Genomic DNA, 14,695 nt, shown 5'->3' on the forward strand with positions numbered 1-14,695 from the left:
TTCCCACAGAACTGGGGATTTCTGACAGTGATTGGTGGGAGGGGCCCGTCATACTCCATTGTCACACTTTTCAGGTGGCTCTGGAAGTCGAGCCCCAATAGCACAGGGGCACACAGTTGAGGCTTGACCAGTAATGTAAAGTCTCGATATTCTGTGCCCTGCACCACTAGTGTCGCTACACAACCCCCCCGGATGTCTGTTGTATGCGACCCAGAAGCCATGGCGACCCTCTGGCTTACCGACCATGTCACAAGTCCGCAGCATTGCACCATGTTCGGGTGGATAAAACTCTCCATGCTGCCCATGTCAAACAGGCAGCTTGTCCTGCGCCGCTCCACCAGGATGTCCAACATTGACCTTGCGAGCTGGTGGGGAGCGCTTTGGTCGAGGGTCACAGAGGCCAGAGTTGAATCTCTGTCTTGGTCTGGCACGGTGCGGTGCCCGGTAAGCACCCGTGGGTCGTAGACAGTGCAAAGTGGTGCCGACCAAGATGGCCGCCCTATGTCTCGCATGCGGTGGCGGGCAGGCAAGATAGCGACTCCCATGCCTTGCACATGGCGCTGCTCGATCCCACTCACGGTTTGGACTTACAGGCCTTGGCGAAGTGGCCCTTCTTTCCGCAGCTGGAGCAGGTAGTTTCTCGGGCCGGGCAGAGTTTTCGGGGGTGCTTTTCGAGTCCGCAGAAGTAACACTTCGCGGACTCGCAACTGACAGCAGACGTGGTCGATTCGCCGGTGGGTGGCGGGGTCTGCGGCGTCCACAAGGCCGTTGGGAGATCGCATGCCTGGAGAGCGTCAGCGTTGTGCAGAGCGGCCTCCTGCGTGTCGGCCAGCTCAATCGCCGAATGTAAGGTAAGAGCGGTGTGTTCCAGTGGCCGCTGGCGCACGTACACTGACCTGATCCCTGTGATGAATGTGTCTCTTACTAGGAGCTCCACATGCCGTTTGGCCGTCATCCTCCGGCAATCGCAGACTCACACAAGTGTCTGTAGGGCCCGGACAAACTCAGCGCTCAACTCTCCGGGCCGCTGCTGCCGTGTCGCTAAGCGATGTCTTGCATAGACGGTGTTTATGAGGGTGCTCATCGCGCCGTCGTAACTCAGCTGGTCTCTAATCATCGAGTAGGCCCGTGGACTGACCCTGGAGAGGAGAACTCTGCGCTTTGCGGCGGACTCGGTCACTTCAATCTCCTCCAGGTATGATTCGAAGCAGGCTGGCCAGAGTTCGAAAGCATTGCCGGCCTCAGGTGTTCGCGGGTCGATGTCCTATTTGTCGGGCCTCACAACATGATCCATGCTTAAAAATTACTACTAATAAAATTGATGCACTATCAATAACTCCAAAATACTGGAAGTAGAGTAAATACTTAAAGGCTTTTATTATCAGTAAAACGGAGCACATCCATGCTGGATGACTGCCCTAGACTGTGGGAGGAGCAGTGACACAATCACCTTTATCCAGGGGTCTGTGGGAGGAGCCACAGGAGCCGTCAGCAGAGGGACGTCCAGACAGATATACATGGTTTACCACACACTTGTAATGATCATGTGGATGAGAATACACTACAGACGCTCAGTGAAATGGGGGATTAAGGACCTCCATTTGGATTTTGAATAAATACCATATTATGTGCCTAGGTATGAACAATCAGTGTTTCTACTCCCTACTGTGTACAAGCTGATGAGTATTTGGAAAGATGTTACACTAAGCAGTTTTTTAAAATTTGCTAAATTCTTTTCAGATGTACGAGCAGAGTAATTAATAGTTGGAAGGTACATCATGAGTGGATTCAATATAAGGCAAAACATACGACATTGACCTTGAATAAAACTTTGCTCTGGGTCTCACTGGGAGCAGTCCATCAAATGTGTTACATGGTCATAGAGCCTTGCACAAAAGATCATAAAGCCCACAAAATTCTATCCATTTCAAAACAGTCTGGCTTCAAAAGTTCACCATCGTATGGTTTGATTCAGAGGCTGTTTTATATCTGGGAGAATATTGAAGAATTACAAATTAATTCTAACTAATTTAATAAAAAAAAAGCAATTTTGCAAAATAGTTAACAAACTGTAAAGCAACAAGACTAATGCCATCATGGAGCCCACTTGAACGTCAACTGGTCTGGAGTTCTTGATGATTCTGGCACTATCCAAGGAGAAATCCCCAATGGCCAGAAGGGCCTTTGTTAAATGTTTTTGCTAAATCCTCCACCTACTAAAGTTAAGAGCATGAAACAATACTGTATCCCTGGCAAACAGAGGGAAATTGGGAGATATAACTGATGGGACTACTGAAAGAGGAGAATACAACAGGCCTGTCTGTCTGGTGAAGAAGTCAATTGATAGTTGGTGAATGACTGTAGATCTAAAACAGCCTCTGATTCAGAACATTCTGTCAATTCACCCAAGGCTGTTTCACATTAGGTGCAATTTAATGTGGCCATTTAACCCATGAGCCCGCACAACTTTGGGATCTGGGAGGAAACTGGAACATCTAAGGATACACACACAGTCATAAAAAGAACACGAGACCAACTGTTGTTGGGAACAGTTCGCAGACTGGGCATGGAGATCACGGTAAGCACAGGTAGGTGGAACAATAAGTATTATAAAGCATTGCCAATGGCTTTACCTGGATTAGCTCTTTCCAAGAAAGGGTGCCCAAGAGGAATATTTTAGAACCTCTCATTATAATCCGGCTTTGGAATTTTTTAACTAATTTGCTTTATTGTTGTTCTTGAGTGACTGCACAGATTTGATGTGCCGAAGGACAAGTAAAATGACAACACTGCAGACTCAGTCCTCGTATGCTATCAGCATTCCGGATCAATGGCCTGATTCAGTGAAACACGCAAATAATGCAACAGCCCAGAAATTGTGTGATATGACAACAGGTCTTGCAACTTCTGAGACTCCTGCACAAAAAAAATGGGGAAGTTGTCACCCTTCCAACTATGTTCGCTGATCACTTCCTGCTCACCCTTCACCAAAGGATTCCACACTGGTGGAAAAATTCCTCAGCACTTGTGATCCTTTGATCCTTTGAGGGCTTAATATACACCAATTAAATATTAGACCATGAGACCATAACACACAGAAGCAGAATTAGGCCATTCAGCCCATCGAGTCTGTTCTGCCATTGCATCATGGTTGATCCCAGATCCCATTCAACCCCATATGCCTGCCTTCTCACCATAACCCTTGAGGCTCTGACCAATCAGGAAGCAATTAGCTTCTGCTTTAAATACACCCACAGACTGGGCCTTCACCGCAGTATGTGGCAGAGCATTCCACAGATTCACCACTCTCTGACTGAAAAAACAATTCCTCCTTACCTGCATTCTAAAAGTTCACCCCTCAATTTTAAGGCTGTGCCCTTTGGTTCTTCATACCCCCGCCACAGGAAACATCCTCTCCACATCCACCCTATCTAGTCCTTTCAACATTCAGTAGGTTTCAATGAGATCCCCACACATTATTCTAAATTCCAGTCAGTACAGGTCCAAGAATGCCAAATGCTACTCATATGTTAACCCCTTCATTCCCGGAATTATCCTCTTGAACCTCCTCCGGACTCTCTCCAATAACAACACATCCTTCCTGAGATATGGGGCCCAAAACTGTCGACAATACTCTGTGGGGCCTGACTAGTGTCTTAACAAGGCTCAGCATTATTTCCTTGCTTTTATATTCTACTCCCCTTGAAATAAATGCCATCATTACATTTGCCTTCTTTACCAGAGGCTCAACCTGTAAATTAACCTTTTGGGAGTCTTACATGAGGACTCCTAAGTCCCTCTGCACCTCTGATGTCTGAACCATCTCTTCATTTAGATAACAGTCTGCGATATTCACTGTTTGGCTGCAAGAAATAGAACATAAAACAGTACAACCGAGGAAGAGACCCTTTGCCCAGAATGTTGTGCCAATCTAATTATTCCTAATCTCTTTTGCCTGCAAATGGCCCATGGTCTATGGTCCACTCTCTACATATTCATCTGCCCACCTAAATGACTCTAACATTTCTGCCTTCACCGCCACCACTGGCAGGGCATTCCAGGCACCCACGACCGTCTGTGTAAAACAAATCTTCTTTAATCTTTCCCCCTCTGACCTTAAATGCATGCCCACACAAAATGCTGGTGCAGCATCTATAGGGAGAAGCGCTGTCGATGTTTCGGGCCGAGCATGCCCTTTAGTTTTAGACATTTTGAAGCTGGGGAAGAGGTACCAGCTGTCTACTCTATCTATGCTTCTCATAATGTTATAAACCTCTATCAGTCATCCCCTCATCCATCACCACTCCAGGTAAAACAACCATGGTTTGTCCAGCCTCTCCTCGTAATAAATGCTCTCTGTTTCAAGCAGCATCCGGGTGAACCTCTTCTGGACCCCCTCCAAGGTCTCAATATCCTTCTGAAAATGGGGTGACCAGAATTGAATGCAATACTCTAGATCCTGTTTAAACAAAGTATTATAAAGCTGCAAGATAACTTCCTAACTCTTGAACTCAATGCCTTAATAAATAAAGGAAAGCATGCCATATGCCTTTACCACCCGATTGACTTGTGTGAGCACCTTTAGGGACCATGTACTTGGACCAGATCTGTACACCAATGTTGTTCGAGAGTCCTGCCATTACTTTCCCTTGATATTTAATCTCCTGAAGTGCAGCACCACACATTTGGCCAGGTTAAGCTCCATCTGCCTATAACTGCAACTGACCTATATCCCGCTGTATCCTATGACAGTCTTCCATGTTATCCACTATGCCACCACTCTTCATATCATCTGCAAACCTACCAACCCATCCAAACAAGAGAAAATCTGCAGATGCTGGAAATCCAAGCAACACACAAAAAATGCTGGAGGAACTCAGCAGGCCAGGCAGCATCTCTAGAGAAGAGTACAGTTGGCATTTCAGGCCAAGAGCCTTCAGCATCTACATTTTTGTCCAGGTCTTTTACATATATTTCAAACAGCAGAGGTCCTTGTATGGATTCTTGCAGAACACTACGGTCACAGATCTCCAGCCAGAAAGCCATCGGTCACTACCCTCTATCTTTTAAGAACAAGCCAATTCTGAATCTAATGCCTCTAACCCAAGACCAATGGCCAAGTTACATTGGATCCATGAATCTTAATCTCCTGGAGAAGCCTACCATGAGGAACCTCATCAAATGTCTTGGTAATATCCATGTACATAACACCCACTATTCTATCCTCATCAATCACTTTAGTCACTTCCTTGAAAAACTCAGTCAAGCAAGTAACACTTGATCTGCCCGGCACAATATAAAGAAGATAACTTACAATTTAACTGTGTTTGCTATAATTTTTAAAAAATATTTATAATCATTTGCCTTCTTTTAATAATTTTAATGGTTCTAATTGTACTTTTTTACATTAATAGCTTTGAATATTTCAAAATGTCAGGGAAATGATCAACATTGAACAAACTTGGCAGCTTCAGAGGTAGGTATGTGGGGTGTGGCTTAGCCATCTGACAGAGCATTCCTGAGTAGTTTAAAGGGTAGCACACACAAAATCCTGGAGGAACCCAGCAGATCAGACAGCATCTATGGAAATGAATAAATAAATGACATTTCAAACTGAGATCCTTCATCAGGACTGAGAAGAAAGGGAGAAGAGACCAGGAAAAAAAGGTGGGGGGATGGGACAGATGCTAGCTGGGAGGTGATAGGTGATGCAATTGAGTGGTAAAGCTAAAGGGCTGGCGAAGAAGGAATCTGATAGGAGAGGAGGGTGGACCATAGGAGAAAGGGAAAGAGGAGAGGATCCAGGGGGAAGTGATATGCAGGTGAGAAGAGGTAAAAGGCCAGAGTGGGCAACAGAGGAAGAAGGTGGGGGAGAGAAATTGATATACATGCCATCAGGTTGGAGGCTAATCAGATGGAATATAAGGTGTTGCTCCTCCACCCTGAGGGTAGCCTCATCTTGGCACAAGACAAAGCCATGGATTGACATGTCAGTACTGGAATGGGAATCGGAATTAAAATGTTTGGCTACCAGGAAGTTCTGCTTTTAGCAATGGAGCAGAGATGCTTGAGGAAGTGGTCCCCCAATTTCCGATGGGTCTTGTTGAAAGAGAGGAGGCCGCATCAAGTGTACTGGACACAATAGAAAACCGCAGCAGTTTAATGGGAGCTGCTTGTTCCAGTCCACCCACACCAGCCGACAACAGCACTCAAGGCCCTTGTGCTAATTATGGCCAAAATACACAGCTTCAGGGTAGTTTAACCCAGGATCTAAATCATTGAAGGTTGGGTTGATGGGGAGAGGTCTCAGTAAGTATGGATCTAACAGCCAAATCTGGGTTAGAGCTTCCAGCCCCTGGAGATGTTGATCTTCCACCTATTGATAAAATGTTAATCATTTGTAACAATTTCCTCACAGTACAGCTAGCATTCAATTTTTCTTTTGAGATACACAGAAATATATTTTAAGTCTGTACATAGGAGTTATTTTAACTGACTTACCCCGAGGATACCATCCACAATAAATGTTGCCAGGGGGTCAAGCACTGTCCAAAATCCCATTGCTGTGATAAACCTTGACAAGCAGGATGGGAATGAGCCAAATTGTCGATGACAGACCCATCTGATTATAGCCATAATAAGCAGCATAGCGTTCAAGGACAGGGGTCCCAGGGCTACAATGGTCAACTCTGCACATGTCTCCAGCAGAGAACTCTGGTAGCTAAGTTCGACTGTGTGTGGATAAAAGTGGAATCTTAAAAAGAAAACAGACAAGCGAAATACATAGGATTATGCCTCTGTGTATAATTTCATTTATCAAGAATTTAAGGGTGCATTCACAGAGCGAGGAAACAGGCCCTTTGGCCTAACCAGTCCATGCTGACAAGATTCTCAACTAAGCTATCCTCCTTTGGCTTTTGGCCCAAATCCCTCCAAATAAGGAACCCCTAACCTTTTTACTGTCATGGATCCCTGCTATTAACTGAGGGGTCCGTGGACCCCAGGTTGGAAATCCCTGCTCTAAACCTGTCCAATCCATATACCTGCCCTTAAATATTTTAATGCACCTGCCCCAGCCACTTCCCATAGCAACTCATTACATATATGGACTACCCTCTGGATGAAAAAGTTGCCCCTCAGATTCCTATTAAATATTTCCCCTTTCAAAGTACACCTACATCCCCTAGATCTTAATTACTGAACCTGGGGAGAAAGACTGCATGCATTCACCCTGAGTGTATGTATAACAATCTTTATGACCAGCTTAACTGTTTTCATGGTTAATTATAGAGTCCTCATAAATGGCAAGATGGTTGATTTGCCAAGGTAAGCTCACTGCCACGCTGTCCCCATGGGGACAATTGGCTGCATCATCAGGAAAACAGCATCTTTCCACATGAAGGAAGATTTTAATGGGTGGGTGGAGTCACCTCAGCCCACCTGACATTTCCAAGAGGACAGATATGTAGCATCATTAATAGTAGTTTGGTAGCAGATGGTCCACCAGTGAGAGAAACCCAGGGGAAGAGCGACATGAGGAAATGGTTAAAGAAAAAATCAGGTACAAATATAAATGAAAATGATCCATTTATATGAAATGTTTTAGGTTTTGGTATTATATTTCTAACACGCCTCTGGGTCAGCTGCCCTGCAATATACACAGTTCCAGATCTCCATTCCAATACATAAAGTATTGGCATATTCAGATTACAGATATTCATCAATCTTTAGCTGAAGTTTTGCTGTGTCTGCAGTGTTCATTTTAAGTAGGATTTATTTGCAACACTCCTGTTTACACTATAAATAGCCAAAAACACTTACTTTTTGTATTTACAAAACGGGATTCAGAGAACAGTATTTGAAAATGCAAACAATGACATTTACAAAGTCTTTTTTTCAGGAACCATCAAAGTGCAAGCATTTATATTTTGGACCTGTTTGAACATTATTATTCAGACTGGAGGTCTTCATCCACTTACATATAAATGTTTAGCACAGTAAACTCATTAGAAAAGCAACATCCATACATTTATTTTGCAAGAGCTCGCCAGAAACAACGTTCCTCTACACTGTAAGGAGAGAAGACATACTGAATACCCTTGCAGTAAATGTTGCTGGGTTCCCAGTCAAAATGTTTTCCTTCCTTTTTATTGGATAAATTGCGTTTAGAAAAGATTTCAAGGAATCCAGAAATTTTTATTTCTACTTTGGATGATTACATTTAACGTAAGCGTTAGGAATAGCACTAGAGCAGTAATTAGTTCAAAAGTAGTAATCAAAAGCATTTGATGCATTAGAAAGCATCAATATTTTGTACGCAACTCCTCCTAGAATTGCCTCCTGCACTACTGTCTTGGCACCTGTCTACTGTTTTGCCCTTGCGTCTACATTTATTGATGTATTTATATTTTAACATGTTAATCGTGTGAGCTTCGTGTGAGCAAGGAATTCCTTTGCACAGTGGCGTATATGATAATAAACAACAAGAAATACCTCAACATAGTTACACAGAATTTTAAAATTCAGTTAAATGTCTCAAAATTAAATGTAACGGTTGGCAAGAAATCCTTTGGATTCACTAATGTCCTTTCTTGAAGGAAATAGCTTCACCCACTTTGACTCCAGAGTTGAAACAATAGGTTGGCTCTTGAGTGCCACCTGAAGTGATTTGGCAGTGCACAGATGTACCAATCTCTACATCGAAAGGATAAAACACCATCGAGGCTTCACCTTCTCAAGGGTAAGTAGGGATAGGCAATAAATCTCGGCTGTCCACATTCCATAAAGTCAAATTGAATCTGTAAACTATCAGGGCTTAAAATTACCATGCGCAAGATTTGCCATAGGCTCCTCTCTCTCTGCACTATCCCAATGAAGGCATTATCTTATTTAATTTAAACAGATTACTGGCTCTGGTCAAACAGTGTATATGTGAACATCAAATGAAGTTCTGAAGCATTCACTTTGTCGCACACCACAGTGTAATTCTGAGCTTGTTTATACATATTGTTTTTTAATTGGAGGAGAAATTGTTGTGTGGCAGTATGTTTCAGAAATGGAGACAGACAGAGAGTGGAGGGAGAGAGAGAGAGCACAGAGGCAGAATGAGCTGAGCATGATTTGTGTTCCAATCTCACGTGCCTGTTACGGGATGTAGCATTTCAATGGGATTGATGCCATAGGTTTGAAAAGAAATGAAGACACTTTTTCATGAAGACAGTTCCCTTTTGCTGTGACTGTTCTAAGTCTTGAATGCTAAATTCTGCAAAGGCAGAGAAGGGATGTAAGGTGTGCATTTGATGGATGAAAATCGCGCTTTCAAGCAATTTTAAATGAAAGCAGAATGGTGCACACCATCTGGGATTGATGGTGTAACATTAATTAGGTGGCATTGTCACAAGCAAAGCAAGTCTCTGTCAACTTTAAAATTCTAACCGGTCTGTGGTTACTTTGCAAACTTTATCCTACAACTGCCACCCAGTGGGTTATGAGCAATGTTTCAAAAATAAATAAGAATTCTCAGTATAAACACTTCCAGAGGTCAATGTGGTATAATAAATACATAAAATTGATACCTTGTGTCTTTTTTCTACACAAATACATTCGTCATGTCATTTTGATTCCTCCGATGAAGAACAATAAACCAGTTACTAAGTTTGCTTTAAGCAGATCCCTAGCATCATACATAAACATTAGGACCCACTTGTTGACGGTGACACCGATCGCCTGGAGGTAGATCCACTGGCTGCAGTAATGCAGGTAGAGCCGCACAAACCAGACCAAGGCCACGAGCAGCAGGAGCAGTATGGTCTCCGATGAACACCAGTACGAAGCTCTGAGCTGATCCAGGAGTATCTGGCTCACGAACCGAGCGTGCCAGGCCAGAGTTTCCGTGGTCTTGTCAGGGCAAGAATCTGACCTGGAAAGTTACGATGACATTGTATTCCAAAATAAAGTCAAAAAACATGCCTAGAAATTCATGCCATTTGATACGGCTGTGTGTGTGCTAATTAGCAATTGGACCTCTCGATACAGTACTTAGTGGCTGCCCTTACTGCAAACAAACAGGGATGCATTTCAAGGCATTTAAGATGGAAATCATAACTCTAGGTTTTAATTAGGCACCCCTCTTTCCATAAATATGGTGCACTGAAATAACTCAAGCATATCCTGAACTGATGGAATGATGTGGGCAGTTCCGAGACCCAGTGAGAGAGAAGAATACTTCGTAAAATTTACTTATGTTAAAGTCTCCCTCCTATCCTCTCTCAAAAGATGCTCACACAGGTAGAGTGGCACAGCTAGTAGAGCCACTGCCTCTGACGGCAGAGATTCCGGTTCGATCCTGACCTCAGGTTCTGTTTGGCCATTCTCCCTCCGACCTGTGAGATTTTCCTGGCCACTCCAATTTCCTCTCACATCAATAAGTCACTTGGCAGTTTAATTAGATTTGTTCTTAGTCTGTTATGTGAGGAGTAGTCTCTGAGAGGAACTGAGGAGTATAAAATATAGGATTAATGTAGGAAGTAGGTTGACGGTTGGCATGGAGTTGATGGGCTGAAAGGCCTATTTTCATCCTATATCTCTTTATACTGCAATTCCTACATGCTGTCAGCAGACAAATGAACTGGGACAGAAATTGGATACTCTGTGAGCGTAATACAGGAGCAATCTGTGGCACTTATGAGGGGAAGTTGCTTGAAAGCAATTGGATGTTGGTTTGAGTTATTCATTTGTTAGTGACAGGGACTGGCAAAATTGGCTCCTGTCTCTCCCTCTTCTGCTAATGCTGCTGAACAGAGCGGGAACCACGCCAGTCCCAATCAACCAGCTGCCTGACCTTCGCCAAAAGCTGTTGCTGTAAAGATAACAAGGATGCTGCCTCCAGACTTGAATTTCCCTTACCTTGGTTGGCTGGACCTCCCCTGAAGGAAGACACATATCGACTGTGTGGTGGTTAGCACAACGCTTGACAGTATAGGTGACAGGTGTTCAATTCCTGCCACTGTCTGTTAGGATTTTGTACGTTGTCCCCATGGCTGTGTGAGGGTTTTTTCTGCATCCTCCCACAGTCCAAAGACGCACCAGTTGGTGGGTCAATTGTCATTGTAAATTGTCCCATGATTAGGCTGGCATTAAATTGGGGACTGCTGGGCGGCTTGGCTCAAACAGCTGGAAGGGCCTACTGCATGCTGTATCTAAATCAATCAATCGATAGAAATATCATGACAATATACCATGGAAACAAGCCTCCCCTCCTCTGACACCGTCTATACTTCCTATTGTCTTGTGAACAGTCGACATAATGTCTCTCCCACCCCAGTCACTCTCGCTCCTCTCTCCTTCCATCGGGCAGAAGATACAAAAGCTTGAAATGATGAACTCCCACCCTCAAGGACAAGTTTCTACCTTGCTGTTAGAAGACTACTTAATTGACCCAATGCAATAAAGATTAACCCTTGTTCTCTCAGTCTACCTCATCATGGCACTTGCACTCTATTTGTCTACCTGCTCAACAGGTAACAGCGACACTATATTCAGTACTTGATATTGTTGTATCTGTCGATGGCCTCCTCAGCCACAATGAGGCCACCTTCAGGGTGCAGAAGCAACACTTTATATTCCATCAGATCACCTTCCAATCTGAAGGCATGAATATCGATTTCTCCTTCTGGTAAACAAATCCCCCACGCTTCCTCTATTCCCCACTCTGACCTTTTACTTCTTCACACTTGCCTATTACATTCCCTTAGATCCCCTCCAACTTCTCTTTCTCCTGTGGCCCGCTCTCCTCTCCAATCAGATTCTTTCTTTTCCAGCCCCTTGATCTTTCCCACCCACCTGGCTTCACCTATCGCCTTCCAGCTAGCCAATTTCCCCTCACTCCACTTTTTCATTCCGGCATCTTCTTCCTACTTTCTCAGTCCTGAAGGAGGGTCTCGGCCCAAAATGTCGACAGTTTATTCTTTTCTGTAGATGCTGCCTGACCTGCTGAATTCCTCCAGCATTTTGTGTTTGTTGATTTTCATATTGCTTTCCCTCAATTTACTGAATGATCTGTCAAGATGGCATACATACAAAAGCTTTTCACTGTGTCTTGGTACTTGTGAGAATACTTAACCTATTAGCACTTTTCAGGCAGGGAGGTGTACAAGGAACTATACAATTGCAAGCAACACAAACAAAATGCTGGGGGGAGCTCAGCAGGACAGGCAGCATCAATGGAAAAGAGTACAGTCGACATCTCGGGCCAAATCCCTATGGCAGGACTGGAGAAAAAAAAGCTGAAAAGTAGATTTGAAAGGTAAGGGGAGGGGAAAGAGAAACGCCAGACGATAGGTGAAATTTGGATGGGGAGGGATTAAGCAAAGAGTTAGGAAGTTGATTGGTGAAAGAGACAGAAGGCCGTGGAAGAAAGAAGAAAGTTGGAGGGGGAGGGGGAGCACCAGAGGGAGGTGATGGGCAGGCAAGGAGATAACATGAGAGAGGGATAAGGGGATGGGAAATGGTGAAGGGGGGGGGGGGGTCACGGTGAAGGCATTACTGAAAGTTTGATAAATCAATGTTCATGCCAGCAGGTTGGAGGCTACCCAAACAAAACATAATGTCTTGTTCCTTCAACCTAAGTGTGGCCTTATCTCAACAGCGGAGGAAGCCATAGATGGACATATCAGAATGGGAATGGGAAGTGGAATTAAAATGGATGGCCACTGGGAGATCCCACTTGTTCTGGCAGACAAAGCGTAGATGCTTGGCGAAGCTGTCTCCCAATCTACGTTGCATTTTACCGATATACAAAAGACCACACCAGGAGCTTTGAACACAGTCTATGACTCCAAGAGACTCACAGGTGAAGTGTTGCCTCACCTGGAAGGACTGTTTGGGATCCCTAAATGGTAGTGAGGGAGGAGGTGTAGGGGCAGGTGTAGCACGTGTTCCGCTTGCAAGGTTAAGTGCCAGGAGGGAGATCAGTGGGGAGAGACAAATGGACAAGGGAGTCGTGTTGAGAATAATCCTTGTGGAAAGCAGAAAGTACGGGGGAGGGCAAGATGTGTTTGGTGGTGGAATCCAGTTGAACGTGGGAGAAGTTTCGGAGAATTATATGCTGGACGCAGAGGCTGGTGGGTGGTAGGTGAGGATAAGTGGAACCCTGTCCTTGGTAGCATGGCAGGAGGATGGGGTAAGAGCAGATGTGTGTGAAATGGAAGAGCTGTGGCCGAGGGCAGCATTGATGGTGGAGGAAGGGAAGTCCCTTTCTTTGAAAAAGAAGGACATCTCCTTCATACAAGAATGAAAAGCCTCATTCTGAGAACAGATGTGGTACAGGTGGAGGAATTGAGAGAAGGGGATGGCAGATTTATAAGTAGCAAGGTGGGATGAGGTATAGTCCAGGTAGTTGTGAGAGTCCGTTTGTTTATAATTGGACATCGGTGGATAAACTGTCTCCGGAGATAGAGACAGCGAGATCGAGGAAGGGAAGTTTTGGAAATGGACCATGTGAACTTCAGGGCTGGGTGCAAGTTGGAGGCAAAGTGGATGAAATTAATGAGTTCAGCATGGGTGCAGGAAGTAGCACCAATGCAGTCATCGATGTAGCATAGGAAAAGTGCAGGGCAGTCACCAGCGTAGGCTTGGAACATAAGACCGTTCCAAGTAGCTGATAAACAGGCAACGAATGCAAGATGTTCTTTATATCCCAATGCCTCCCAAAATGCTTCACTTAAAATTTGCCCAGATGGCTTACACAGTCAGTTGACTTAACAATGGCAGGAAAATAACATTAACTTCTTATTAGTTTAGGACCACAGAACTTCTGCTGAAATATCATTGGGGAAATCTGCAAAGGAAATTCCACATGCTGTAGTCTATCACTGAAAGGGTACAAACACTATAAATCATTTCACAATGAACTGCTGTTTCTCCTTAGTGGTAAAATATCTAATATATTGATGCTAATACTTATCCATAGGTAAATGGATGAAGATTTAAAAAGAATACATGCTGGCAATCTAGAAACAGAAAATGTTGGAAACGCTCAGCAGGTCATACAGCACCTGCAGACAAATGTCTGGTTGAAGAGCCTTCATTGTAAAGGTGGTTCTTTGTGCGGTAACAATAACAATGCAGAATAATATGTGAAGTCTACTGAGAAAACTGTTGTGCAGGCAAGCGATAAAGTGCAAGATCACGATGACGTCGACTGTGGGGTCAAGGGTCTACCTTATCGTACAAGACGTCAGTTTTAGAGTCTGATAACATTGGGATAGAAGCTGACTTTGAGCCTGATGGTGCATGCTTTCAGGATACAGGTCTACTATAATAGTAAAGTTCTAGTGTGATACTGAAGCCATGGATGCATTTGACTACATTGAAGTCAATGGAACCAAATTGCAAAGATGAATGCATCTAACAGCTGCCATCTTGCAATACTTAATACTGATTAGTACTGACAAATGTCTCTTATTGTTACCTTAACCCATAGGCAGAGAAGAATAATTGGCAACAATATTCAAGGGATTCATTGGCCTGTTTTTTTTCCTTGCACTTAACTGGTAGATCTCTCTTGTACACATTCTGCTCAGCAAGAGGTCATCATCAATCTTGACCAACACAGAGTAGAAGTTCTCCAACTCTCCAGGACTGTCCCGGAATCACCAGGATCTACATCAACAGAAACAGAGACCAGGAATAAGCT

At 44.1% G+C, this 14,695-nt stretch overlaps 1 protein-coding gene across 1 annotated transcript in view; it reads right to left on the minus strand.

The window, feature by feature from the left end:
- The window catches only part of ofcc1 (orofacial cleft 1 candidate 1), a 569,853-nt gene that overhangs the window by 296,843 nt on the left and 258,315 nt on the right, over positions 1-14,695 (minus strand). The window contains exons 15-16 of the mRNA XM_059985698.1: positions 9,704-9,919; positions 6,502-6,754 (exon numbers count right to left, since the gene is read on the minus strand). Coding sequence (XP_059841681.1) covers positions 6,502-6,754; positions 9,704-9,919 — 469 coding nt within the window. The remainder of the gene's footprint in view (positions 1-6,501; positions 6,755-9,703; positions 9,920-14,695) is intronic.

This window comes from Hypanus sabinus, chromosome 1 (genome assembly GCF_030144855.1).
Source record: "Hypanus sabinus isolate sHypSab1 chromosome 1, sHypSab1.hap1, whole genome shotgun sequence".
Classification (NCBI taxonomy): Eukaryota; Metazoa; Chordata; class Chondrichthyes; order Myliobatiformes; family Dasyatidae; genus Hypanus; species Hypanus sabinus.